We start from the raw sequence: 26454 nt of genomic DNA, 5'->3' as shown, positions 1-26454 counted from the left end.
ATAAGGGAAAATTGCACCTAAATACACAAACTTTGTCGAAAATTCATATTTGACGCGAAGTTAGGATTTTACATTTTAATACACCAATTTAAGAAGTTGTTCAATTTTGACACAATTTTGAATTCCGGCGACCGGGATATTGACGTGGCAGCCGGAATCGCCACGTCATCGCCATGTCACACACACACCCCACCCTCTCTCTCTCACACCCCACTCTCTCTCTCTCTCCACACGTCAGCTTCCCCCCCACCCCCCCCCCCGGTCGGACCCCTCCCCCTCCCCCAGAACTGCGTCGCACCGCCGCCGTCGAGCCCCCAGCCGCAAACCTTCCCTCCCGCCGTCAGCCACTTCCCCCTCCCAGAACCGCGTCGCACCATCCGCCACTTCCCTCACCGGCTTCCCCCACCACCATCACTCTCTCTCACCGCCTCTTCCATCGCCGCCCCTGCTCTCCCCACCACCACACCTCTTCCTCCACTTCCTTCACCCCTGCCGCTGGGCGGCGACATCTCAGCGGAGCTCCGGCTCCTGCGGAATTTCAAAATCGTGTACCTCCGGAGGCTGAACGGCGACACGGTGGTCGCAATGTGGAAGAAATCGGAGGCGAATTCGGGGGCTGGGCGAGTGATTTGCGGCGGCAGAATTGGGGGTGAGAAGAAGGAAGCTGCATTTTTTATAAGACATCTTTAAGATATCGTATAAGACATCTTTAAACCCGTAAATCGTAAGATTTTTATGGAGTTCGAATATCTAATATTTGAATTTGGGATAAAATTGCTACAAATATTAAAATTCATGTATTTTTTTACACCTTTCAAAGTTCATGTGCAAAACTAATTAAACTACCCCCAAAGTTGGTATATTTAGGCGTTAATAACCCTTTGTTTTTTAATTTAAACTAACAAACTTACAAACATATGCCTTTTATATGTGAGTATTTGATTTCTTCAATTGTAACCAGGCTTTGACCATTTCTTGGCAAAATATTTAATCAGCAATTATCCGACACATTCAAATTAATTGTTAAGACTTTCCATGAACATCTTCCAAGTGCCATGCAAGGACGGCTTTTCCTAGTACTGATAAAAAAGAAAAGGACAAGAAGCTTAATTAAGACAATCAAATATTTATCTAATTAAACAAACCTCTATAAATACTAAAACGCAAACTGCAAATGCACTTCATCATAAAGATTTAGAAACAATAATAGTATCAATTTTGTGATCGAGCTTCTGAATTTGTTGTGCATCAATCATGGCTAACAACGTAGTTTTATTAAGCCTGCTACTGGGAGCCCTGTGTCTTGGCTTCCTGGCATCTGCCTTGGAACCTAGTCCTTTGCAAGATTTTTGTGTAGCTGATGACACTGCCTCAGGTATTAAATTCATTAACATAGTATGATATATTGTTGTTTTGGCATTAAACTAGTATTGTATATGCTCACAAACTCGTATAATCCAAAAATTTCAGCAAGAGTGAATGGGCATGTCTGCAAGAACCCTGGATCAGTTGGCGCTGAGGATTTCTCCTTTAGCGGCCTGCATATGCCCGGCAACACCTCCAACCCTAACGGCTCGAGGGTGACCTCGGTCACTGTTGCCCAGTTGCCGGGGCTCAACACCCTCGGAATCTCCATGGTGCGCATTGACTACGCCCCGTGGGGAATCAACCCTCCCCACACTCACCCCAGAGCCACTGAGGTCTTGACCGTCATCGAGGGCTCACTTGAAGTAGGGTTTGTGACCTCCAATCCCGACAATAGCCTCATCACCAAGACCCTTCAGAAGGGAGATGTTTTCGTGTTCCCGATTGGACTCGTTCACTTCCAGCGCAATGTGGGGACTAAAAATGCAGTTGCTATAGCCGCATTGAGCAGCCAGAACCCTGGGGTCATCACCATTGCTAATGCAGTTTTTGGGTCGAAGCCCGAAATTAGTAGTGATATTCTTGCCAAGGCCTTCCAGGTCGAGCTGAGCGTTGTGCAGAAGTTGCAGGCTAAATTTTAGAGAGCTGGGGAGTGGCTCCAAGCTAAACTTTAGGGTGATTTGCAATGGTGGTGTGTTGTAACTCGTTTTATTGATTTGATTGTTAGTTTGTGTGTTGCATAGTGATTCTACTGAGTGATGTAATTAGCAATTATTCATTGTAATTGGTTTTGATTCGTTGTTTTGTTAGGGGCTATTCAAAATCTGTTGCACGAAAACAAGAGTGAACCATCTCGAGAAAAATAATTGACAAAAACTATCATAGGAAACAACATACCAAACACTAACTTTCTATTGCACAAGGCAGAAACAAAATTTGGAGATTTTTATGAATGTACACTGTGACTGCTAGTACAACAAAACTTCCATAGAAATCGCAGTAACTACAGTTATATGTTTCTAACCATGCTATAAGATCTGGTGTTCGGATGCAACACTAATGATGCCTGCGTACCTTGGCACGAAGCTGCTTCGCTTAAGCACCAATCTTTCATTTATAGAGCTACCGAACCTGTAAACACACACGAACTTCTGAAATCTTGTAGCCACGGTCACAATGCCAGGATCATTTGAGGGATTCGTCATGAAGAAGATTGGCCGTAAAACATAACCCTGATAGGTGGAATATAAAAGAAATTAGAATTCCGCATTTGAAGTATGTTCTATAAAGGAAGGGACCATCCTAGATGAGCTAGAATATGAAGTCAACTAAATAATGGTAGATAAAACAAGATCAAGAAGAAGAGGAAACTGGGAGTAATTAGTAAACTGTGAATATATTCTAGGTATCTAGTAGTTCTTTGGCCGTTTCCTCCCTCTATGAATACATTCTAGGATTTTCACCATTTCATTACTGTGAAACCATCCAGAGTAATGATTGTTGTAATTTGTAAAAGATAGTTCGGTACACCATACCTTCCACTTAAGAATCAAAGTGAGACCCGAAAGTGAGAGCATGGCATTCGAGATTTCTCAAGTTCAACTGCATGAGCAAAAGATTTACTTTTAGTGACAACGATCTACTGAAACATATACATACCAAAGATTTAAGATATTTGGACGCAAACTTCCTAAATCAGAATAATTGTAGTTTATGTTGTAACATTTTACAGAACTTACCATCACAGCTGTTCCTGTCTCAGAAAATTTAGGAATGCAAACGAGTCTTACCACTTGTCCATCAGATCCTGCATTTTAGGGAAAAGCCCCAATTATCCCCAATTATATTTCTCCGTTCTAGAGCAAAAAACAGCAATAGTTAGAAGGAAAATAATATTGTGAAACATTACCCTTGAACACGCTAGCATCAAATTTGTCTTGATTCCCAACAAAGTAGACATGAGGACACATCTCGATGAAAAATGGATCTCTATCAGTAAAAGGATAACACCCTGCAGTAAGAGGAATAATATTGAATTGGACAATCTTCATAAACATATGTGCTTGTGGGATAAAAATATAATACTCATATCACTTGGCTATCGTTAAGAATCTGAAATATGACATATCTTTATGCCAAACCCTTTATTAATCAGCCATTCATACAAGGGAAATTGCAGAATAAACACCAGAAATTGAACAAAGTTGAACTATTGCATGAAGCAGCATTAACCTAGAGTATTCGGGGCTGTTGGTGCAATGTGTCTCCATCTTAGTGTCCTTTCAAGGAACTTCAGTTTACTCGTCGCATCAGAATATTTTGCAAGATCGTCAATGTTCTGGCCCGATGTCCCAAGAAACCTGAAGTATGTTCAAGATTGTGAAATTGACTCCTTACGATGAAAACTTGGTCCAAATGGTATTTTTCCTACCTCACATTGTCGAGCTCAAAGGAATGAGGGTTAGTGCAGGATCTGAAAGTGTTGAATTCTGCTGATCCAGGAAAAAGGCATCGGTGCAATGGCTTACAAACAAATGGGATAAAAAAGTTAAAGTTAATAATAACAGCCTACGTGAATGAAGCGGATCCACCAAAACGTGATTAACTTAACAGACACCTGCTGAGGCAACGCAAAATTTGCTGGGTCAGCTTCTCCCGGCATTATATCCACAGGTATACCTGCAGCAATCTGCACGTAGCATGAGGTATTAAAAATTGTAGCTAACCAGAATTTGTGTTCAAGGAGAAGTATAGACAATACCTGAGTAAGAAGGATATCGAGCTCTTTTATGGGCTCTGACAGTTTTGACTGATCCCTAGGGCCCAAGTTCTACCAACCAAAAACTTTTAGATAAATTAAATAGTAAACTTCAAGTGATAAATTATCGAGACAATGACATCTAGGAAAGATCATCTTACAGTATGCTAATGAGCATAGAGATTACCTGACCATTAAGAAGCCCGCGAGCAAATTCAACAGAATTACCAGCAATAACAACTTGAACAATCTGAGCTGCCATTCCTTGTTCCTGATACAAAGGTAAATCACAGGCTTGTGAAAATCAGATGGATTACCATTCAGTTATGGATTCCCAGATAGGTGATACAGAGCAGATAAGAAATATGCTACCTCTTCATCTCCTAGATGTCCAGTTATATGGTCTACAAAGAGCTGAAAATGGAGAGGATTTGCTGAGGTGCTCCCGACACTTAAACCCGATACAAAGACAACAAATTTATCTTCACCTGTTCCATTTAATTCTATAAGTTGCATAGACTCATCCATAGAGAATTAGCGGTGTTCCAATAAAGAACGATATCTATCATGCAATAATCATGTAGGCCTAAGAGAAGTGACAAATTTATCTTCACTTGGTTGTATCATTATGTTTTATGCATTCCTTCACCCAGCCACTCATCAGAAGCAATGAAAAAACTGACTATGAATGCAGCTTAAACAAGAATGATTGTCATGAATCATAGTAACATGGAAGTGGTGTGGCTTCTACCAGAGGTAAGTGGACGATCTATCTGGTGAGGAAGGCCAGCTTCTAAGACATCTTGAACCTCAAAATCTCCAGCTCCTGTTTCTTTTCCATGCAGTGCGACCACTATCCCTTCAGAAATTTCAAACAACAAAGGTTGAGATGCTTTACAAGCAAAATTACACTCACTTCCCTCCGACCAGCAAGTATATGACCCTAAAATTTAGACTCAGTTCCCACCTACCAGCAATTATATAGGCTGAACTATCAGAAAAATAGTTGGATGTGCAGACTATGTAAAAAATTACACTCACTTCCCACCTACAAAGCACATTCCCAGACTGCCTACTCTGAAATTCAAGGGCAGCTACTCTTACCTGTTACATATACAGAAGGCGAAAGAAGGGCCCCACGAAGTTTAACTCTTCCACTCTCGTCTTCAAGAACTAGATAGTCATCTGAGTGCACAAAATTGTGGGGTTGTACAAGTGGAATTGCTGACCTCTGTGTATCGTACATTTAAAGAAACAAAATCAAGATGTAGAATGAGGAATACTACACACAGTCAATCTATATTCTATAATGACCCGGTACCTCCTTTGAATACTCATCAAGTATAGAAGGTTTTAGCTTCATGTGCTTATACAGTGTTCCAACAATAATACACTCCTTTTCTTGCTCCAGTTGCAGCACAGTACAACCTGCATCAAATAAAAGTGAAGTATATTTCAGTCCATGAAAGCTCAACAGTTAGGCAAGCGCTCTTAAATATGAAGGCTGAACCATACTCGTTAACATGTGATATATGTCAGAAAATATAAAGAAGCATTAAACAATTTACGCTAAAATCTAAGGCAAACCAATTAGCTGCCCAAAATAAACAGTATATATCAGGTTACAAAATCTCTTCACTTCAGTCCTCCAAATGAATAACTGAAACTCAAGAAAACGAAATCATGGTTGATGCCAAACACGGAAATTAAATCGCTTCTACAAGTATCTCACCTATTTCACATAACAGATTAATTTCTCTAAATATGTAAAGACCCAAAAATCCCCACCCAAGCAAAAGCAAGCGAATTTGAAGAAAATAAGAGCTGAAAATCAACAAAATCAGGAACTTTACTCAAAGAAATAGAAAAAAATAATACTTGGTAAATGGGATTTCCAGGTGGGTAAAAGAGAGTAAAGCATAGTTCTCATAAGGTGAAGCCTTGCAAAGTAAATTTGACTGTATTGTTGCCCTCTGTAAGTCTCCTTCTCTATCAGAAAGGTCTCGTCCTGCAATAAAAAGAAAAATGCCCCAACAAAATCCCCCAAATTGTAAGTTCAACAGTACGAAAAACAAAAGAAGGAACAAAACAGCCTTAATTTCATGGACACGGAGGAAATTGAGCTAGTTCTAAGGAAGAAAACTGGAAAAAAACTATCACGAAAAAGAGAAATAAAGTATTTTTCTTCTCGAAATTACCAGAGATTTGTATGTCGATTGTTTCCTCTGCAGTAACCCATTTTCGGAGTCCACTTCCATGGCGGGAAAATAGTCGCGAAAGTGTAAATGCCCTAGTTTATAAGGAGGATAGGAGCTGGGGTGGCAACTGTGAAAAATAAAAAACATTGGACCAAATTGTAAATAACATATTCTTGAGTGACCGAACTGTGAAAACTTTAAATTCGGGGGGTGGACTGCAATTTCTGCCCCAAATCGTGGTTTATTCCGTTTACTTTGACTGAGGAGAAACCTCTGCAGTCTGCAGCTCCAAATTTTCAAGTTTTATGCGCGTATATCAGTATATGTATGTAATATTTGTGTGTGTTTGTTTTACAAAAGTTCGAGTTTTTTTTCTTGCATTTGCGATTAGAAATGGATAATCATTCGCAAACGAAGTACCAACACGCGGCGTTCGACGGCAGCAAGCTCGCCGATTCGCCGGGTTCGTACACCGGCGATTTCAGTTTCGCAAAGAGCACGGATCGGCGATTCGCCTACTTCCGCCAAGCGTCTCTGCTGCGTCAGAACGCTGCCGTCGAGCCCCACACGCCGCATCATGAGCTGGCGCGCAGCGTTTCGAGCATTGATATTCCGCCGGGCAGTTATTTTCCGGATTATAGGTTTTCGAATTCGAAGGGAACGGGTGATGGAGTCTCCGCGTTTTCCTTTGTTTCGTTGATTTTGGGAGGATTGAGGTCGGGAAACAAGCAGATGAGGCGCTTGTTCGTGCTGATTTCGCTTAATGTCGCGTATTCTACTACTGAGTTGTTCGTCGGCCTGTTCTCCGGGCGTATCGGTATGTATGTTCGGGTTTAGATGATTGTTTTTTATGTCGAATGTTGAATGAACCTACTTCTTTTTGCTGTTACTAAATGATTGATTTGTGTTAAAGATGGCGATTGGATGTGTTGAAGCAGTGATGCAGTGTTAATTGAGTTCAGAGTCTTTCTCTTGCTCGGTTTTTAGATGGATATAACATTTGAGAATTTGAGTTCTGAATTTTGTGGCTTTCAAATTGAAATGTATGAAGGACATCAAGCGTATCTATTTGGTATTTGACTGACTGTGTTTCTTGATGCATATTTCTGCTGCATTACTATTGAATGAACTCGTAATCGATTTTATAGACTGTGATTATATAGTCAGAAATGAGTTTTTAAGTGTGTGTTATATTTGAGATGAAGCTTAATTGGCTGGATTCTTGTTGTTCATTGATAAGCTTCTATAGTGATTTGCGTCCTACGTGTGGTTTCAGGCTTGGTATCGGATGCATTCCATTTGACTTTTGGCTGTGGCCTGTTGTCATTTTCATTGTTTGCAATGGCTGCTTCTCGACAAAATCCAGATCGCACTTACACATACGGGTAAGAGTTGTAGTATACTATATGTTTTACTCTCGCTTAACCTTTTCTGGATTAGAACTCAAGCTACAGCTAAGGGATGATTTGTCGTGACTGGGGAATCCTTCTACTATGTATGGATTGCTCGGTCCTACATGATCTCAGATGCTTTACTCATCCTAATAATCCAAGTTCTGATTATGAAATATGTGAAATTTACGCACAAATCCTGCAGGTACAAAAGGCTAGAAGTTTTATCTGCTTTTACCAATGCTGTAAGTACAGTACCTTACTTATTTGTTCTAGGTTGATTGTTGAATTTTTCTGGTGTTGTTTGGTGTGAATTAATGAGTATCATCTGCAATTAATTTATTTCTTTATCTTTATTTTCCTTTCTGAATATTTGTCTCTCTCCCCTCTCGCTTTCTCTCACCCTCACTCACTCGCCTGTATGTTGCTTGTTTAGACAGCTATTTCTTTTATTTATGTCGTTCTCCTTAGCTGTGGAAGCACTTCACGCGTTCATACAAGATGAGTCGGAGCACAAGTAAGTTTGCATTTCATCATATTTCTGATATCTAAGGTTCTTCATTTTATTGTAAACTTCAGGCAACTCATTTTGTTATATGAAATATAATGTTTATGTCACTTAATGCAAATGAACACTTGAGCCTACCTAGTGCTTACCACATCATTCTTCTAAATATAATTACTTAAGGGTGAAAATTTCTCCCAACATCAGAATCTTGCAACCTGTATATCTTCATCGTCTGCATGTTTCTATATTTATATAATTTTGTTGGGCTATATGTTAAAAATCATCCCTGATCTATTTCATTTTCAGGCATTACTTAGTCATCTCAGCTGTCGCTAATTTGCTGGTAAATCTCATTGGTGTTTGGTTCTTCAGGAATTATGCCCGAATCAGTATTGGTGCGCTTCTTGCCCATGTTTGAGTTATTTTCCTTTTCAAACTTCCTTCATATATCTTTTGTTAACTTCTATAATTTTGGAGAACAAGTTCTGCTATTTCTGTGGAGGCCTGCCTTGCCTTTCTTTAGCCAACATCAGTTAATTTTTCAGAATTACATCCCTTTTTTAATCGATGTGAACTAGAACAAAATATTAATGTAGTGATGCTTCTGCTAGGTTTTACTGATATGATGAGTACACGTCACTTATAACCAATTCGTTGAAAAATTAAGCTTGTCAACGCTACCAACACGCTGTATCATCTCATGGCATGTAATTGAGATCAATTCCTATTTATTTTGCAGCTTACAGAAAAGCTGAAGATATGAACTATCACTCTGTTTGCTTGCATGTTCTGGCTGATTCCATTCGTAGGTATGACAAACCATGCATCTTTTCCTTTTTCTGGAAATGATTGTTTACTGGAATTGTGTTGTTAGATATTAAGCTCCCATACTTCATTTTTTTTCTCAGTGCAGGGTTGATCCTAGCATCCTGGATGCTTAGCCTTGGGTAATCTTCTTGCAATCTGCAGAAAATACAGTTTACTTGAGTTCCATTCTTGCTCGATTACTCATTTTATACTTGAAACTTTTGTTGTAGGGTTGCCAATGCTGAAGTCCTGTGTTTGGGACTAGTCTCAGTGACAGTTTTTATGCTCGTCATGCCACTTTTCAAGGCCACAGGCGGCGTCCTGCTACAAATGGCACCACCTAGCATTCCCCCTTCAGCTTTGAGCAAATGCTGGAGACAGGTAAACTCTCATCATCATAGTGTACATCCTCTCGAATAGTTATCCCAGAACGCATCATCATGCAAACACTCTCTTGCCATTTTTATTAGGTTAGTTCACGTGAAGACATTACAGAGGTTTCTGAGGCTCGTTTCTGGGAGTTGGTGCCAGGGCACGTCATTGGATCCATTTCACTACAGGTATCGTCTCTATCTATCCGCCTACCCAAATCTTGTAGGGCTTATTGTTTGCTTTCTGTTGATTCTCTTAATGTTGGACTGCATACAGGTGAAGGAAGGAGTCGATGATCGCTCTATACTCCAATATGTCCATAGTTTGTACCATGATCTCGACGTGCAGGATTTGACAGTACAAACTGAGTATGCTTGACTCACAGTTTTGTACACTATTAATCACCTGAGACCAGTGATTTACAGTTGAAAACCAGTTTTTGTTTTATGCAGAGGCAAAGAATTTTATGCAACTGTAAAGAACTGTTCGGCTTATTTAATGGTAGGAGCTGCCACACTAGATTCTCAATTGCTTTTCTGTATGTTGGCTTGTAATTATTTGAAAATTTTTGTAGATTTCACAATATTATACATACATGCATACATACATACATGAGGGTTTTTATTGAACAAATTTTGAATTTTTGTCTCATCAATTGCAGTTGTATCATTTTGAAGGATTAAGATATCAAAATAAATAACTTCTAAATTTATATTTTTATTTAAAAAAAAAGCGACGTGATAGTATAAGTAAAAACTGCACTTCCGTGGATATAAAAGACGAATGCACAAGAAGAAACCCAATGGGAAGTTTTCATTTTCTTTGTGGTCATCATCACTGAGAAAATCTGGAATTTACCAACACACTAGCTTTAACTATTTTGCAATGCCAGTTATTTTGCTATGCTATTAACAAGACAATAGCATAGTATTTCTTACGTATTATGAGTCCAGAAATTCGTTTCCAGCTTGCAAGCCATTTACAATAACAACAACTTGTGCTCACTAATAGTTATTACAGAACAGCCAAACCGGATGTTTGGTTCATCTCTTCACGCATATAACTAACATATATATTTGAGAGTGGAATGTGCTATTTTTTCCCAAGCTGACTGTTTAGGAACTCCAGCACTGAAAGGCGCTGTGCAAGCAACAACAAGGGTTCAATCATCAAATTTAAGTAGTGAGAACTCAGGCTGGTGAAAGTAAAACTACAACCGAGAAGGAGGATTCATACCCGTTTTTCGAGGCCAACTTCTTCAGGACTTACTGTTAATGATTCTAACAGTTTAATGGCCTCTTGGAAACCTGCAACTGCTGTGTCTTCATCGCCCAGATTTCTATCTACATCAGCAACTTTGGCAAGGGATACAGCAACATCTATGACCTGATTAAAGAGAAACATTAAGTGCATAGTAGATACATTGCACCACGAGGTATTGCATAGATAGTCCGAAGACATAAAATGATTCAGGAAAAAAACATATCACAGCTATAATCACCCTACTAATGCTGTGTTGGTTGAATGGAAAAAGATATACAAAGAAACAAGCATCAATAGAAAGACCCAAACCGATTAAGGCAATAAGGCTTTTTCTTGAAAGCCGTCTGCCTTTTCCTACAGTTCTTTTGGCTCAATACAGACAAACTTTTCATAAGTCCAACCTTACGAGTCTGTGACAATAATACTGATAATGGGTGAACACCAAAGTTCAAGCACTTCATGATTTGAATAAATTGGTAGCTTTCTTAATCAACTTCAAATTGATTCAACTTTATGTTAACTACTAGTATAACTTAAATAGCTGAGCCTTTGAAGGAACAAATAATCACAAGAAATGGAAGCAGTTGTTTTACGTAGGCCCACCTGAGAAGGAACAGTTGAATTATTCTTGATCGCACTGCGGCGAACATCCAAGGCCTGAAAATAGTAGGACCTCGTCGCTTGTAAATCCCCTTCATAGTATTTCAGATCTCCAATTTTATTTAGAGAGACAGAAAGTGTGTGTATTATCTGCACAAATGCAAAAAAAAAAAAAAAAGAAAAAAAAAAAAAAGTCAAGCTACATTAAACTGCAGTTTCAAGAAAATCAACAACTTCCAGGTTGAATAATTTTGTCTACCTCCAAATCATCCTTTGGAACTTTCATAAGGAAATTTACACTCTCCTCAAAGTAAGAAACTGCAGAACTAGCATCACCAGTAGTTCGACTGAAATAAACAGTGTCGTTCATAGATATGTTATTATACACACATTTGAAGCATCTTTCACAGAAAACAATACTCCTATCTAAACCTAAGGTTATTTTTTAATAGGGAGGACATACCAGCAATCACCTAGCATACCCAATACAGCACCCAGCTGAGAGCATAACTCGGGAGTATTTCCACTCTTTTGCAATTGCTCTCTAACATCTTCAGCACATACACCAAGCCTTGATTTTGCACTTTCTATGTTATTGGCACGAAGAGCCTACACATATGACAGAGACCACGTAAGGGGAAAACAGCTAAAAAGAAGCACAAAAGTAACAACATGAACCATTCCCGGCAAAGGGACTCAAAAGCTCACCCTCATGGCCTGCTGCATCAGAAAATCACCTCGTTCAAATGAGACATCCTCATATATTACTGTTTTGGTATCAGCTTCTCTTTCCTCCTTGTCTGTGTCAATCTGAGACCTCTTGATCCTAGCATGGCCCTCAATGAAGCGATCAACGGTCTTCTGAAGATCCGGATCATCCTCGATCTTCTCAATGTCAGCGCCACATAGAGGACAATCGCTGAACCTTGAAATGCATACTCTGGTTTTCATAAAAAGAACCCATCAGCTTTTTTTTCCTAAAGGAAGCAACCAAACACTACTGTCAGAAGAGTTAAACAGGACGTGTTTTGCTAGATAGTGCTTACTTGCAGAACACATGGGAACAAGGCACACATTTGCTGCATTGAAAAAGAAGTGCTTGGCAAACCATGCAGCTGAGAGGACCCAACTTAAATGTCTGAGAATCATATCCAAACGGGCATTTTGGTGAAATCACTGCATTTTGCTGCGACTTGTTATCAAAGGGGCATTTTGCTGAAATCGCTGCATCTTGCTGCAACTTGTTATCACTAGACGCCTGCTGTTTACTCTGGTTTTCACTAGGTTTCTTTCCAGATGCATCATCAGGCCGAGAAGCCTTGTTAAAAGGGCATACAGGCGTCATTGTGATCTGCAACCAGGAAACGATCAAAATATTCCGAATTACAATATAGATCTCCAAATTCTAAACAGAAATACTGCAAGAAGAGCAATTTATAACCCATTATGTACTCCTTGAACTTTTTCCTTAGTATAGCGTGTTTCAATTGTTAGCTAGGCCCATCACTACAATTTGTGTCTCGTTGTATCATAACTCCAAAGTGGCAATAGTGTAGGTATAACAGAAAGGAACCAAATTGAATGCAGATTTCACCTAAAAACAATTACCACATTTTCTATAGCATGATTAGCATCCCCACTAACACCCTTGCTAAAGAGTAAAAGGAAAGCTAGCAAATTAAGATTCTGAGGTGGGAACAAAGAAAAAGCTTGCTTGATTACATAACAGGAAAAAGTAAAAGGAAGCATTAATGCGAAGGCATCACCTAACAACTAATCAAGAGCTACCCCAAATCTTGATATCCGTAGCAAGAAATTAGGTCAAAATATAATACAAAAGCAAATGGATTCCGAAATTGTGCAAGTAAGATTTACAGTTAGGCTTCAATTAATTCAGCTAGAAGGGGGCAACCGCCACTCACCTAAATTCTTGAATTTTACTCGAATTCCAGATTTTTCTTAGCTTCTTTGATATCAGATAGATATACCAGTATATTTTCTGAACCAAAATGCTCACTTACCAGAATCTATAAGGGGAAGAATGAAAAGGGAGAATTTTCTAAGATGAGGAAAAATCATGCGGAAAAGAAAATATCCTTTTCCTGTTGTACTTCGTCGTTTTGAAAAGTCTACATAACAATAGTGTTTTTCTTGATGTAATAATTCTTGAATTATTGAGCTTATCCGTTCTAAGCTAAGTTTATTGGGCTTATTCAGGCCCACATTCTCCACTTGAAAGTGCTCATACCAACTGAAGAAGGTGATCGTTGTTGCAACTTTGGCCCAACTCTATAAAAATTAATTAATTAATTAATTAATTAATATCAGATGTAAGCAGACTAACTCGACTCGAAATAAATTGATAAAAGAATATGTAATATTTAAAAAAAAAAAATCACACATTAGGAGGTGGATGTTCGTAATAATAGACGTAAATTGTAATGTATGCGAGTTGATTCTTGATCAATTGAGGCCCTGTGTAATAGACTAATAGTGGTTCTTTTTCAAAAAGAAGGAAAGGTACAATATGCTTAAATGAAGTGCCGCAATAAGAAAATTGTACTTACATATTGGATAATTTGTTACAAATCCAGCAGAAAATTGGAGAAGCAACTCTCATTATGGAGTTATAAGTCTAATAGAGAAACACATCTTTGGTTACATTATTCAAATTTATGTCTATGCAATCATTATTTGGGAATGTTCTTACTCTATCTGCTTCTCTCTCTCCATATGCAATTTTTTGAAATTTTGGAGAGGTGTTGGTGTAAAAGTTTTAGCAAGTAGATAACCCTAATGTGTACATGTCCAACTTTTCTTTCTATGTTTGCAAGTTGTTATATGAAAATGGTAATAATTAATATATAAATTATGACAGCTTGAAACAGTCTTCAAAATGGTTCTTGTTAAACTTGATGAGAAAATGCATTTGTAGAAAAAGAACAGGAGTTGACTAAAAGAGCTACACCAAATCAAAGACAAATACACATCAAGATTAATAATTGTTCTTTATCAAACAAACTAGCATTCAGCTGAAGTGGAAAATATTTGCTTCAGTTGAATTTTTGATTCAGATGTAGAAGACCACCGGAGCTTGGGGCTGCTCCGGTGCATCGTCCTGATACAAGCCCAGTTTAACCTCAGCCGTCGCGCAGAAGGTGTGGACGCGAAAACTGCACTCGGCCTTATCACAGAGATAGGACCAATGCTTAGAGCTGAGCTCTCTTGAGCAAATCTTGCAGCAGTAGTCCTTTTCATGTGTTGTTTGGAAAGTGATGCTTATCTCGTGCTCGTGGCTTTGGTGCTTCACCTTAGGGGGCAGGTATGCGCATGGCACATGCAGATCGACCTCACACAAGGCGCAGCAGTAGGAGAAGGTGCTGCCGGCCACACCACAACCGTTGCACAAGAAGGAGCCGCTGCAGTAGGTGGGAGTAGGCATGAGGATGAGAGGGTGCTGCTTGTGGGAAGGGTGCTTTACAAATCTGTTTGCATTGCCGCAGTGCTCGTGGAGGAAGAATTTGCAGCTCCAGCAGGCGAAGATCGAGTCATGGCAGAGGAGGTGGCAGCCGTGGCAGTGGAGCTGCTGCCCGGCTTGGACTTTGTAGAGGGTCAAGGTGTGCTGGTGGCTGAAATGCTTGTACTCCATCTCTCTCTCTCTCTGTTTTCTCTCTCTCCGGTTTATATAACCAGTTGAAGAGCTGAATCAGTCAAGGTTTGAGGCAGATTGAAGATTGGAGTTTGGTTGTGACAGCTTGATTGATCATGGACCTAGCTGTTTATACATAACAAAATCTTATTGCAGAATTTTGGCATTGACTTGAAGAAAAACTTCACAAAACTATGTCCCAACATGTGTAGTTAGTTGACTTTGATCTTGGAATTTTAACTAGCCATCAGAGTCAACCAACTCTAGTTTGCTTGCTTGTTATGTTGTTACATGAATCAAATTTTGTATACAAGTAATTCAGATTCTTGAAATGTATACAGTTATGTCATTTATCATTTTCCTTCTCTCTTGCCTTCCTATTTCTTACCCTTATCCCCTGCTTGATGTATACAAAATTACCAATTCTGGCAATCAAGAGATAAAAATTGGACTTTCAAGAATAAGTTTCCCACACGTGAGTTGACTTTAAGCTTCAAATTGATATCATGATTTGGCAATTAATCGGAATTCATGTGGGAAAAAAAAAAAAGAACATCCAACTTAGAAAAAATGATGGATGGATAGAAGCATATTAGAGAAAATGGAGGCCAGTATGTGATGGTATCCAACAAAAAGATGGGTCTTTCCTCATTCCCCGTCTTACATGCTCAGCTAGGTAGATGATTTTGTACAAGAATCTATGTCGGCCTACACATTGGCCAGCTGAAGCTACAACCTTAAAAAATCTCAACATTTTTTATGTTGGCCTGCCTGAAATCTAGACTTTGGTTGTTGCTTGTTGGGGAGTCTCTTGATTCCATCGATATGGGCTTGCCAAATGGTCGTTTTATGGACTGTATCATCATATCTTAATCCTTCCAAATTTACACGAAAACATAAATAAAACTCCAAAGCTGCTTCTGCTTTCACAGCAACCTTTTCTCATTTCAGTTTCTGCGAGATTAAGGTTCAAATTCAAACAAACATGGAACAGCCAACAACGTTGTTGAAACACTTCAGCCATGAACATCCACTAGAATATGTTGAGTCGAGTTTTGATGGAGATCGCGTATGCTCAGCTTGCAAACTTTCTATAATGCCAAGAAATTTCTTCTATGAGTGTAAGCTCTGCAGATTCTCCCTTCACAAGGTCTGCTACAGCATGCCTAAAAAGGTCATGCACCCTGCTGATCCGAATCACTGCCTCAAGCTCTTGACCTCGTCTACTGTCGCAGAAAAATCAGACGAATGTGAGGCGTGTGGGAGGCACATTGCTGGATTCCACTACAGCTGCACCAAATGCTCCCTTTACTACCACATGCTGTGTGTGGCATTGCCCCTCTCACTCAAAATGGAGTCGTCCCACCCTCACGTGCTCAAGCTAGAGCTCAAGCCTCTCTATGATTTCGAGTGTGATGTGTGTGACAGGCCTAGCTACAATGGATGGTATTACCATTGTAGAGTATGTGATTTTGATGCACATGTTTCATGTGCTGTTGAAGGGACTCAGCCGCTATTGAAGGATGATGGAACGAACGAGTCCAAATCCCACCAACACGAACTGATGGAGCTGCTCTCGCAAGGGATGAAGCGTGTTGAGGTTCATGATCATCATCTCCGGCCTCTAGATCAGTCGATTGCAGTCTCCGAAGCTTTCACTTTGCCAAGTTTTCAGTTCAGCGATGCTTGTTTCTCCCTTGATATATCGAAGTCTATTCCTAGTGAGAGAAACAGAAATGAGGCTGGCATAGAAACACAATGGACTCGGTGTGATTCTAAGCAAAATAGTGAAAAGCTTCAACTTCTCAAAAGGCAGAGTTTCAGTTTTGGTGTGAAGGACTTAAAGAGAGAGGTCACTCTAGCGCCCTCCACCGGAATCTGTACTCCCGTTTGGGATCAATTGGGACGAGAAAACGGAAACAGAAACGCGAAAGCAGCTAATGACATGAAGCTGTTTACGGGTCGGGCTACAGAAACAGAAACTGTAAGAACTGCTCTACCTTTATCTATTTGGCTACAATGTTTGGTTTTGTGTATGCACAAGGCTGATCTTTCAAGTTTTCTAGGTGAATCTGAGGCGTCCATTTTGGTCGAAACTTCTCACGTGTTTCTGATGCATTCAGACGTTGGAAGATGCTGCAGTCTTGACAGATGTGGGATACGAATCAGAAATTCTAGAAACATTAGGATTTACATTGTAATATGAAATTCTAATGTATTTTGTTTAAAACTTATTGTATAATGCAAGTTCATTTTTTCACGGATTGAGAAAATTTCTTCAAGAGAAGTAAAAAGGCTTTCACGTCTAAACATAACCCACAAATCTAACAGAGATTCAGTGTTGCCTTTCATACAAGGCCATAAAGAAATTTTGGCATATATCCACAAACTGACAAATTTCTTAAAGAATGAATCTTCGAGACCGGACTAACAGAATATGGGGTCTCGAACCATGACATATTCAAGGCAAAGATCGTCATATCAGGCCTGCAGTTTTGATGAACTTTTGATTTTATTTTTTGTCAGAAGCATGAATATTCTGCAGTAGTAGTTAGATAAGATCAACTAACTCTTGAATCATCACATTGGCTACGACATTGACAGATACTATTATTTTATAGGCCAATGAGACAAACATGTAATTTTCCTTGGCCAGCTGATGTGAGGATCAGAGATGAGACCAAGTCTTCACACGTTTTTTGCTCTGTCCTATTCACGACATGAGTCCATATTCTGTCAATCCGGCCTTGAATATAAGTTACACATACTGTCGTCTGCATCAGTTGTTCAAACCAAGACGATAAGAGATGGACATAGTTGAAGTACAAACAGACATTCACCATTTCAGCCACCAACACTCTCTCAAACTGATTTCTTACCCAAATTCAAACACGGAGAAAATCTTGTGTTCTGCATGTACCAAGGAAGCCAAGGGATGGAGTTACACCTGCGAAACCTGCAAGTACTGCCTCCACAAAGCTTGCTCGAAACTGCCACAGAAACTGTATCACGGATGTGACAGAAAGCACGCGTTGGTTCTGCTTGCCTCGCCTGCCTATGGAGATGGAAAGTTCGTGTGCAACGCATGTGGTGCCTCTGGTACTGCCTTCTGCTACCACTGTGCTCAGTGCCAGCTTGATCTGCACCCCGTCTGCGCCTTTATGGATCCATCCTTGCTGTCTAAGGCTCATGACCACGCCCTCGATCTCTGCTATGAGCCTCCATATGAAAACAAACTTTTCTCATGTGATCTTTGTGAGAAGCCGGGTTCGGATCATTGGCTCTACCGTTGTGGAAAGTGTGAATTTGATGTTCATTTGAAATGTGCAAAAGCCACTCAAGAGCATTCTTCTATGTAGTATGTAGATTGATCATAGAACAAAATAAGTTTGAATTTCTGATGTTCTCATATTTGTAAGCCTTCATAACTTTTGATGTTTTCATGTATCTGTAGAAAAATTACTCTCTGAGTTTGTTATTGCATTCTTACAACATTCGATAAGAAAATTACACATTGATAATTAACATGTTTGGTGTCAGAATTAATTGTATACTGCTCAAAGAAAAGCTTCCACCGAAATCATGTGCAATTCAAATGTTACAATCCGAAATGAAATACAAGATGCTGGAACTGTTTACTGCAAATTAAATTCAAATGTTGGCTAAATTCAAGTGATGGTAAAATTCCACTAGAAAATATTGTCTTAAACGTTCACATTTCATGCACGTTGAAAACTCACAAAATCATATCGATGTCTCTTTCAACAATGGAAAACTCAGCAATCTAAAAAATGTTGTTTAGGGTCGTATTGAAAGATCCATCCATGAACGACATATATTCTTGGTTAATTTAGAGTATACGAAGCAAACATATTCACATTCTATTTGATGTTCACTTGAAATGTGCAAAAGCCACTCAAGAGTAGCATTGAACCTCAAGTTGGAATGATATTCTTCTATATAAGATGATTATAGAACAAAATAAGTTTGAATTTCTGATTCTCTGAATAAGATTGATACTTAAACTGAGCTTTTGTTTATTACTTTGTAAGTCTTCATAAGCTTAATGCTATTATTCTTGAAAGTGATTATCTCAAGAGAAATTAATTGCTATCCAAGTTTGTTATTCCATAATTATGATTGTATTCTTACAACATTTTGATCGGAGAATTACACATATAGATCATGTTTGATGTCAAAGACAAGCTTCCACCTGTCTTCCTAGAAGAAATAAAGTCATGCTTACATATCCAGATTAGGCCAAGAAATCATTACTATAATTTAATCCAATTCTTGGCTCAATTCATCAAGTGATGGTAATTCTGTTACAATTATTGTCTTAAACCTCAACGTTTCATGCACGTACACACAATGAAAACGATGACTGCCAGCCATATATGGTGTCTGTAGCCAAAACAAACCTTAAAATACTCACAGATCATATCAATGTCTCTTTCAATCATGGAAAACTCAGCCACCTAAATGTTGTTTAAAGTTGTTTCTTCCTTCATATTGAAAGATCCATCCATAAACGACATATATTCTTGGTTAACTTTGAGGATTCGAAGCAAACGTGTTCACATTCTATTAGATTCCAAACTTGGACTTCATATAAGTGATCATCAGCAACAGAAGCCACAACAGCAAGAAAAATGGGCAAGATTGAGGCTGAAGCCCATATCACTCACTTCAGCCACCCTCATCCCTTAAACCTAAAATCCATCAACTTATCCGATCCAAACACAACCAAATGCTCGGCCTGCCAGAAACACACCTCCGGCCTCGTCTACACCTGCGATCCTTGTAGCTACAGCCTTCACAAACTCTGCTCCGAGATGCCCGAGAAACTCAACCACAAGGCTGACCGGAAGCACGCCTTAACTCTGCTTCCGGCCCCGGCCTACTCAACAGGATCCTTCCACTGCAACGCTTGTGGCGTGGTGGGCACGAGCTTCTGCTATCACTGCGGAGAGTGTGAGCTCGACTTGCATCCAGCGTGTGCGTTCACGAAGTCGTCTGTGAAGGGCGGAGCTCATGAACATCCCCTTCAGCTCTGCTTTGAGCCGCCCTATGAAGATAGGACCTTCATCTGCGATGTCTGCGGCGGATCAGGGTCGAACCACTGGCTCTACCGGTGCGAGGCGTGTGGGTTCGACGCGCACCTCAAGTGTGGGAAAGCGGATAAGGTTCGACGCCAGCAAGCTAAGACTGAGCAAAGGCCACAATATTCGAGTTCAAGAAGTGTCAACAGCCAACAAGCTCGTGTTTCTAGGTCTCAAAGTGTTGGTGGTCCAAGTCCAACAAGTATTTATCAGCAACAGCCATGGCATCAACTGCAGAGATATGAAACTGCACCGGTGGGCTATGCAGCGCCGGTGGTCTATGGGGTGCCCAACTTCATGCAGCCGCCTACGAGAAACGACGCCGTGCAGAATGTTGTCAATAGTGTGATTGAAGGTTTGATAGAAGGAGCGGCTAATCAGTTAGGCCAAGCTTTGATGCAAGGCGCACTAGGGAATTGATTAGTCTATTAATGTGGCATCTTGTTTATTGAAAAGTTACCTATCCAATTGCATATGTCGCACACACAAAAAGCAAACGTGCAGCACAAAGTATCAACGAAAGTAACAACACTGAACACAAGAGTTGTTCACCCAGTTCGGTGATAAAACACCTACGTCTGGGGGGCCACGCCCAGGGTAAATTATCATCCACTAGTGAAGATAAGATATTTACAGGACTTATGCGACAGACTCTCTAGCCTTCTAGCCTCAATATCTTCCCAAACCCCCACAACGATGAATAATTGAGAGAAGAACAACGATCAACTCTCTAAGCGTGAATACTACACATTCACCACCTAAACCCATGAAACTATCATCCACCAACAGGCTGGAGAAAGCAACAAACGAATAAGAAAACACTACCCCAACAGATTGCTCAATAAACCCACGAAAAAGCAATCGAACAAGATCACACACTCACGAAATTGTATGATCTGAAACCCACGAAATTACTCTCCAATATGTAGAAGAATATCAATGAAATCCGCCACCAAAAACGTCCTCCTTCTCTTCCTTAAATAGGCAAACCCTAGAAAGAGTTATATCTTGAGTAGAACTCTAATAAAGATGATATACTCAATCTATAATTATAATCCCTCAATATTTCGAGCATATTGCTGATATAATGTGAGATATAACCATAAGAGACGTGATATACTCAAACACAAATAAGCTGGAAAATCGCAAAGCTGCTGCTGGACACCTGCACAAGAAAGTATCAGCCAAAGTACCAGACACTGAATGGTACTTTGCTTATAATCAAATCTGAACATCATGAGATACTGCTGGTACATTGTCTACATAATACAACAAAACTTAGAGTATAGAAATACTCTAACAATTTCCTACAGACAGCTTATGTATAATTACGAGTGAAGAGCAAATTTAATTTACTAGTTTAGTGTTTCTTTTGTTTTGGTCTACGTTGATGTTGTTTGAATCTTCTTAGCAAACAAATAAGTCAAGTCGCCGAAATTATTTGACTCTGTAAAAAGAGACTCCGTCATCATCAAGTCCTCCCATTTCTTCCCCAACTTTTTCTTGAATACTGCAATCTCACCATTGCACAATAGATCATCAAAAGTTAGAAACATGTGGACATCCGTGGTTTCTTCCATTTCCATGTTTGTGTTCCTGGCGTTGATCATCCCTGCAACAGTCTCACTCAACTTCAACATGTCTCCCATCAGTAGATCAGACGGCGGCAGCTTCAACTTCACGGGCGACGCTTACATCACCGAAGACGGCATCCAAGTCACAACCAACGAGCGCGACCCAGCGCGGACGGAGAGAGCCGGGCGAGCCACCTACCTTGAGCCGCTGCACTTGTGGGACAAGGCTTCACAGAAGCTGGCTGACTTTTCCACTCATTTCTCCATCGTCATAAACTCCTACGGCAGCGACAATTTCGGCGACGGCCTCGCCTTTTTCTTGGCCCCACAAGGCTCCTCCATCAAATCATGGTCATACGGCGGCAGCCTCGGCCTCGGCAACGGCTCCTCACCGGTGGATTCGTCTTCCTTGGAGATATTCGTTGCTGTAGAGTTCGATACCTTTCCCAATCGTGGCATCGATCCACCTTATGATGGCGGCCGCGTCGTGCCGCATGTGGGCATCGATCTCAACAGCATCACCTCCGTAGCAACCACCACATGGTACAACAATATTTCTGCAGGCTGGGAAAACGATGCTTGGGTTACTTACAATTCTACTACCAAGATCTTGAGGGTCGATTTCACTGGTAACTCCGGCGGAATATTCCGACAACACAACCTCAGCTACGAGGTTGATCTTAGAACTTACCTGCCTGAATATGTTACTGTCGGATTTGCAGCTGCCACTGGAGCCTCATTTGAGAAAAACAATGTTAAATCTTGGAATTTTTCGTCCACTGATTTGAGCCCTAATATAGCAGGAAAGGAGTCCAACAGTAAAAGAGCACTCATTTTTGGATTGAGTGGTGCTTCCATATCACTACTCATTCTTGCATCAGCTTCCGTATTCTGTTTCTTATCAAGGAAGAGGAACAAGATGGAGAAGGAGAAGCGGTACGAGGGATTAGAGGAAGATCAGCTGTCCGATTCCGCTATGGATGATGAATTCGAAAAGGGAAACGGACCTAAAAGGTTTTCCTACAATGAATTGGTTGTTGCAACCAACGATTTCGCAGCGGAGCATAAGCTTGGAGAAGGGGGTTTCGGCAGCGTCTACAAAGGCTTCCTGAAAGCGACAAACACCTTCATTGCAGTGAAGAAGGTGGCAGAGGGATCCAAACAAGGCCGAAAAGAATACGAGGCGGAAGTCAAAATCATCAGCCAGTTGAGGCACATGAACTTGGTGGAGCTCATCGGGTGGTGCCATCGAAGAGCAGAGCTTCTACTAGTCTACGAGTTCATGCCTAATGGGAGCTTAGATTCCCACATCTTCAAACTAAATTCATTGCTGACATGGGAAATGCGATACAGAATTGCACAGGGGCTAGCTTCAGCTGTGCTGTATTTGCACCAAGGGTTGAGACAGTATGTAGTGCATAGGGATATAAAATCGAGCAATGTGATGCTCGACAACAACTTCAACGCTAAGCTGGGTGACTTCGGATTGGCCCGGCTGGTTGATCATGATAAAGATCTGCATTCCACCGTGGCTGCAGGGACCATAGGTTACATGGCTCCTGAGTATGTTGCGGAGTGGCGGGCGAGCAAGGAGACTGACATGTACAGCTTGGGCATTGTTTTACTGGAGATTGCTTGTGGAAGAAGACCTATTGATCATAGGTATCCCCAAGGCCAGATTGTGTTAGTGGAGTGGGTGTGGAAGCTCTACGGAGGTGGGCAGTTGCTGGATGCAGCTGATCCCAAACTGGACTCATCAGAATATGGGCAGTTGCTGGATGCAGCTGATCCCAAACTGGACTCATCAGAATATGAGGTAAGCAAGATAGAGCGTTTGATGGTTGTGGGGCTGTGGTGCGTTCATCCAGATAGCGCCCAGCGCCCCTCAATAGGCCAAGTTGTGCAACTTCTCACATCCGAAGATCGCCTGCCCGACCTCCCTCTCGCAATGCCCAAGGCTGTCTATAAAATTTAGATGGAGTACATGTAACATTTTTTTTATAATACATGTAACAATTTTAAAGAGTTAAAATTGTCCAATGTTATAGTGTACACTAGAGTGTAACCCATCGAAATTCGACGGGAATTATTTGATATTATAAATTATAAATTAAAAAGTCTACATCGCTTTCATAATATATTTATAAATAATAAATATTATTGAATAAAATAAGTGTTAACATGACATACGTCTACGTTACATATCAAACTAAAATGAAAAAATAAATTAAAGAAGACTTTCATCCCTAACATGGCTTAGAGAAACGTATATTTGAAAAAATTATTTGTCACCCACTATTATCTGCCACCCATACCCGCGACCTGCGGATACCCGCCACCCGTTGGATATCCACCACCCGCTACCCGTCACCCACTACTCGTCGGATACTCGCCGAGATTTGAAAGGTAGGGGCACTGCTGCTTCTCTGCGTTGACATCCTGCAATCAACCACCCAACAAATAAATCACCACGAAATTGTAGCAAATTTTAGAGAAAATTTCAAATTCTTGTGCACTACTATTTGTCACCCATACCCATGACCCGCGGATACCCGTCACCTGTAGGGTATCTACCAATCTGCTATTCGTCGGATACCCGCCATCCGCTACTTATCGAATACCTGTCGAGGCTTGAGAGGTAGGGGCGTTGCTGCTTCTCGGCGTTGACATCCTGCAATTAACCACCCAACAAATGCAATAAATCACCCAACAAATAAATCACCATGAGACTTGATCTGCAAATTTTGGAGAAAATTTTAATTTCTTGTACACCAGTGGGATCTCAATCCTCGTACACGCCATTTTTTATATATACACAATCATAATTGTGTTCTCTTTCACCTATGTTGCTATTCATGCTTTATGTTTCTTGATTTATGTATGCATTTCTTTCTCAATGACTGTATAAATTCCCAAGTGTAAGCAATATTGTACTCTATCACAACCAATTGTCGGTGATGACACCGAATATATGAAGTTAGGCTGTACTGCACATCTACTCATGATAAACCTTTTAATTACTTTTAATTAAAAATGTTTTTTTTTTTTTTGGTTTGACACTATACAAACGATCGTTGCATCTACTCTTGATAAACCTTTTAATTAAAAATGTTTTTTTTTTTGGTTTGACACTATACAAACGATCGTTTTTAAATAACATATGGTTAGTATAATAATAAGGATAAAAAAAATAATTTCATATCTTCTCCTTTTCCCTGTACAACTTTATCATTGTTTTAATTGATCATTGATCTGCTGAGCCATGCTCCTGTCTTAACAAAGGATAAACATGTCAAAATGCTATATGTATCCAATAACAAAATTCAACAAAGGTTAAGATTTGCAAAATGTATCCAACAACCAAATTTAACAGAGGTTAAGATATGCACAACACAGATAACTAATTAATCAAAGTGTTAGACATCCAGTTGGAGATTCATATTGCATCTCTCTCCTCTCACAAACAATATTAAAGTAATTAATACAGTCATTGAGAAAGAATTGGTAGGGGCGCTGCTGCTGTACCTCAATAATAGCTGGTCATGAGCCATAGGCAGCGAGCAATTCTTTCCAAAAATTAAGGAACATCAAACCTACTACCCAATAAATTTCACCTGTCATTTGCAAACATATCAAAATTCAATTGTAGACTTTCAACGGATTCACAAGCTGTAGTATGAAAATGTCCAGGTTTTAGAACATAAGGATATGAGCTAAAGCGGAGAAACACGAAACTTGAATCAGTCTTCTGGCGCTTATGTAGGCCATGAAGAAACCCAAAAAAAAATTGATCTTTATATATTATCTACACTCTATGCAAAGGGGAAAGTATCAATCCTGTTGGCACTAAAGAGAACGCAGCACCAACAAAAATCAAGGCAAAAATGATGGTAAAAGTCAGCTATAACATAAACAAATATAATCAAAAGTTATCATTGATTTACACCACTGACAATCCAATAAAGCTTAATAAATCTATATAACCAATCAAGAAAATAAATCCAAAAGAAAGAAACAACAACTAAATCCAATCTGCAACACGGAGATAAAGGTAAATTGCGGCGATCTCAAAACACATTTGGGAAAATAATAATATTTTAAAAAAATAAATAATGAAATTAAGCTTACTTTGAACCAGAACGAAGAGTGGAAGCCGCAAATCACCATTGATTGGCTGTAAAACTCTCTATCATTTGAACTAATGAATTTATAGCTAAAACCTAGATTATTAAGTTTCCATTGTTAATTTGTATCTAAAATTGGCTGATTATTGATTGATAGGTAAATCATATAATCGTATTGCATAATGATTCTTTCCAAAATTTGTTCTTTCTAAAATTCACACTAATCATTCCATATTCATAATAATCAAATATAATCTTTCCTAATAGAATACTTACCATGGCTAATCAAGAACTGTTTCGGAGCCAAGTAATGTCCGACGGATTGACGGCGGTGGTGCCAGACGCAAGGCAGCCATTGGCGGCAGCGCCGACTTGGGGGTAGGGCTGTTGCGGGAAGAGAGAGCTAGGTGTTGAAACGGGAGGAAGGGGCGGCGACACTGACTTGGGGCCGGACTGCGGTGAATTGAAGCGAGGGAGGGAGACTCTGGTGTTGAAACGGGGAAAGGAGAAGGGGCGGCGACGCTGACTTGGGACGGCGAATCGACACGGGGGAGGGAGAGTCTGTGAAATTAGGATTTGGGAATTTTGGGGGAGAAAGAACCGGTGTGGAAATTGGGGGGGGGGGGCAGATCGCGGCGGGGGAAGGGGACGTAGTGGTCCGGCGAAGCAGATCGCAGCGGTGGGAGGGGCGGGGCACGGTGGGGGAGTAGAGACTGGAGAGAAGGGGATGGGATGGGTTGGAT

The 26454-nt window shown here is 40.2% G+C and overlaps 10 protein-coding genes across 13 annotated transcripts; 7 read left to right on the top strand and 3 right to left on the bottom strand.

Moving 5' to 3' along the window:
* Positions 1-1197: 1197 nt before the first annotated feature.
* Positions 1198-2123, top strand: LOC131000678 (putative germin-like protein 2-1). The gene is made up of 2 exons (XM_057926708.1): positions 1198-1375; positions 1471-2123. Exons 1-2 carry the CDS (start codon positions 1255-1257, stop codon positions 2004-2006), a joined length of 657 nt encoding a protein of 218 aa, XP_057782691.1. The 5' UTR covers positions 1198-1254; the 3' UTR covers positions 2007-2123.
* Positions 2124-2249: 126 nt separating this feature from the next.
* Positions 2250-6426, bottom strand: LOC131000587 (DNA polymerase delta small subunit). The gene is made up of 15 exons (XM_057926597.1): positions 6322-6426; positions 6002-6131; positions 5445-5551; positions 5228-5354; positions 4875-4982; positions 4496-4611; positions 4311-4394; positions 4127-4195; positions 3983-4054; positions 3797-3888; positions 3598-3725; positions 3275-3376; positions 3105-3172; positions 2901-2967; positions 2250-2597 (listed from the first exon to the last, which is right to left on the bottom strand). Exons 1-14 carry the CDS (start codon positions 6379-6381, stop codon positions 2908-2910), a joined length of 1323 nt encoding a protein of 440 aa, XP_057782580.1. The 5' UTR covers positions 6382-6426; the 3' UTR covers positions 2250-2597; positions 2901-2907.
* A 126-nt stretch (positions 6427-6552) lies between these two features.
* Positions 6553-10032, top strand: LOC131000597 (metal tolerance protein C2). Of its 2 annotated transcripts, XM_057926617.1 has the most exons (10): positions 6553-7138; positions 7598-7706; positions 7918-7957; positions 8153-8229; positions 8527-8615; positions 8960-9029; positions 9129-9167; positions 9258-9408; positions 9498-9587; positions 9676-10032. In XM_057926617.1, exons 1-10 carry the CDS (start codon positions 6715-6717, stop codon positions 9775-9777), a joined length of 1191 nt encoding a protein of 396 aa, XP_057782600.1. In that variant the 5' UTR covers positions 6553-6714; the 3' UTR covers positions 9778-10032. The 2 variants fall into 2 exon arrangements, with proteins under 2 accessions (XP_057782600.1, XP_057782592.1); XM_057926609.1 differs by having other exon boundaries at positions 6584-7138; positions 9498-10032.
* A 157-nt stretch (positions 10033-10189) lies between these two features.
* On the bottom strand, positions 10190-13437 carry LOC131000612 (protein NCA1). Of its 3 annotated transcripts, none has more exons than XM_057926637.1 (8): positions 13284-13437; positions 12309-12613; positions 11971-12202; positions 11726-11871; positions 11522-11609; positions 11266-11412; positions 10636-10785; positions 10190-10539 (listed from the first exon to the last, which is right to left on the bottom strand). In XM_057926637.1, exons 2-8 carry the CDS (start codon positions 12605-12607, stop codon positions 10492-10494), a joined length of 1110 nt encoding a protein of 369 aa, XP_057782620.1. In that variant the 5' UTR covers positions 12608-12613; positions 13284-13437; the 3' UTR covers positions 10190-10491. The 3 variants fall into 3 exon arrangements, with proteins under 3 accessions (XP_057782620.1, XP_057782611.1, XP_057782625.1); XM_057926628.1 differs by having other exon boundaries at positions 13185-13430; XM_057926642.1 differs by lacking the exon at positions 13284-13437 and adding an exon at positions 12704-12889.
* An 895-nt stretch (positions 13438-14332) lies between these two features.
* Positions 14333-14911, bottom strand: LOC131011074 (protein VACUOLELESS GAMETOPHYTES). The gene has a single exon (XM_057938830.1). The coding sequence runs from the start codon at positions 14909-14911 to the stop codon at positions 14333-14335; it is 579 nt and encodes a 192-aa protein (XP_057794813.1).
* A 985-nt stretch (positions 14912-15896) lies between these two features.
* Positions 15897-16438, top strand: LOC131011065 (protein VACUOLELESS GAMETOPHYTES-like). Its single transcript, XM_057938819.1, has 2 exons — positions 15897-16357; positions 16414-16438. Exons 1-2 carry the CDS (start codon positions 15897-15899, stop codon positions 16436-16438), a joined length of 486 nt encoding a protein of 161 aa, XP_057794802.1.
* On the top strand, positions 16351-17164 carry LOC131000767 (uncharacterized). The gene is made up of 2 exons (XM_057926836.1): positions 16351-16895; positions 16978-17164. Exons 1-2 carry the CDS (start codon positions 16476-16478, stop codon positions 17023-17025), a joined length of 468 nt encoding a protein of 155 aa, XP_057782819.1. The 5' UTR covers positions 16351-16475; the 3' UTR covers positions 17026-17164.
* Positions 17165-17373: 209 nt separating this feature from the next.
* Positions 17374-18394, top strand: LOC131000760 (protein VACUOLELESS GAMETOPHYTES-like). Its single transcript, XM_057926827.1, has one exon. The coding sequence runs from the start codon at positions 17719-17721 to the stop codon at positions 18268-18270; it is 552 nt and encodes a 183-aa protein (XP_057782810.1). The 5' UTR covers positions 17374-17718; the 3' UTR covers positions 18271-18394.
* Positions 18395-19198: 804 nt separating this feature from the next.
* On the top strand, positions 19199-20481 carry LOC131000638 (protein VACUOLELESS GAMETOPHYTES-like). The gene has a single exon (XM_057926649.1). It carries the CDS (start codon positions 19564-19566, stop codon positions 20431-20433), a length of 870 nt encoding a protein of 289 aa, XP_057782632.1. The 5' UTR covers positions 19199-19563; the 3' UTR covers positions 20434-20481.
* An 840-nt stretch (positions 20482-21321) lies between these two features.
* Positions 21322-23562, top strand: LOC131011056 (L-type lectin-domain containing receptor kinase IX.1-like). The gene is made up of 2 exons (XM_057938808.1): positions 21322-23353; positions 23402-23562. Exons 1-2 carry the CDS (start codon positions 21568-21570, stop codon positions 23560-23562), a joined length of 1947 nt encoding a protein of 648 aa, XP_057794791.1. The 5' UTR covers positions 21322-21567.
* The last annotated feature ends 2892 nt before the right edge of the window (positions 23563-26454 follow it).

This window comes from Salvia miltiorrhiza, chromosome 1 (assembly GCF_028751815.1).
Source record: "Salvia miltiorrhiza cultivar Shanhuang (shh) chromosome 1, IMPLAD_Smil_shh, whole genome shotgun sequence".
In the NCBI taxonomy this organism is placed as follows: Eukaryota; Viridiplantae; Streptophyta; class Magnoliopsida; order Lamiales; family Lamiaceae; genus Salvia; species Salvia miltiorrhiza.
The sequence above is the reverse complement of the archived record's forward strand: the minus strand, read 5'-3'. Positions and strand labels throughout refer to the sequence as shown.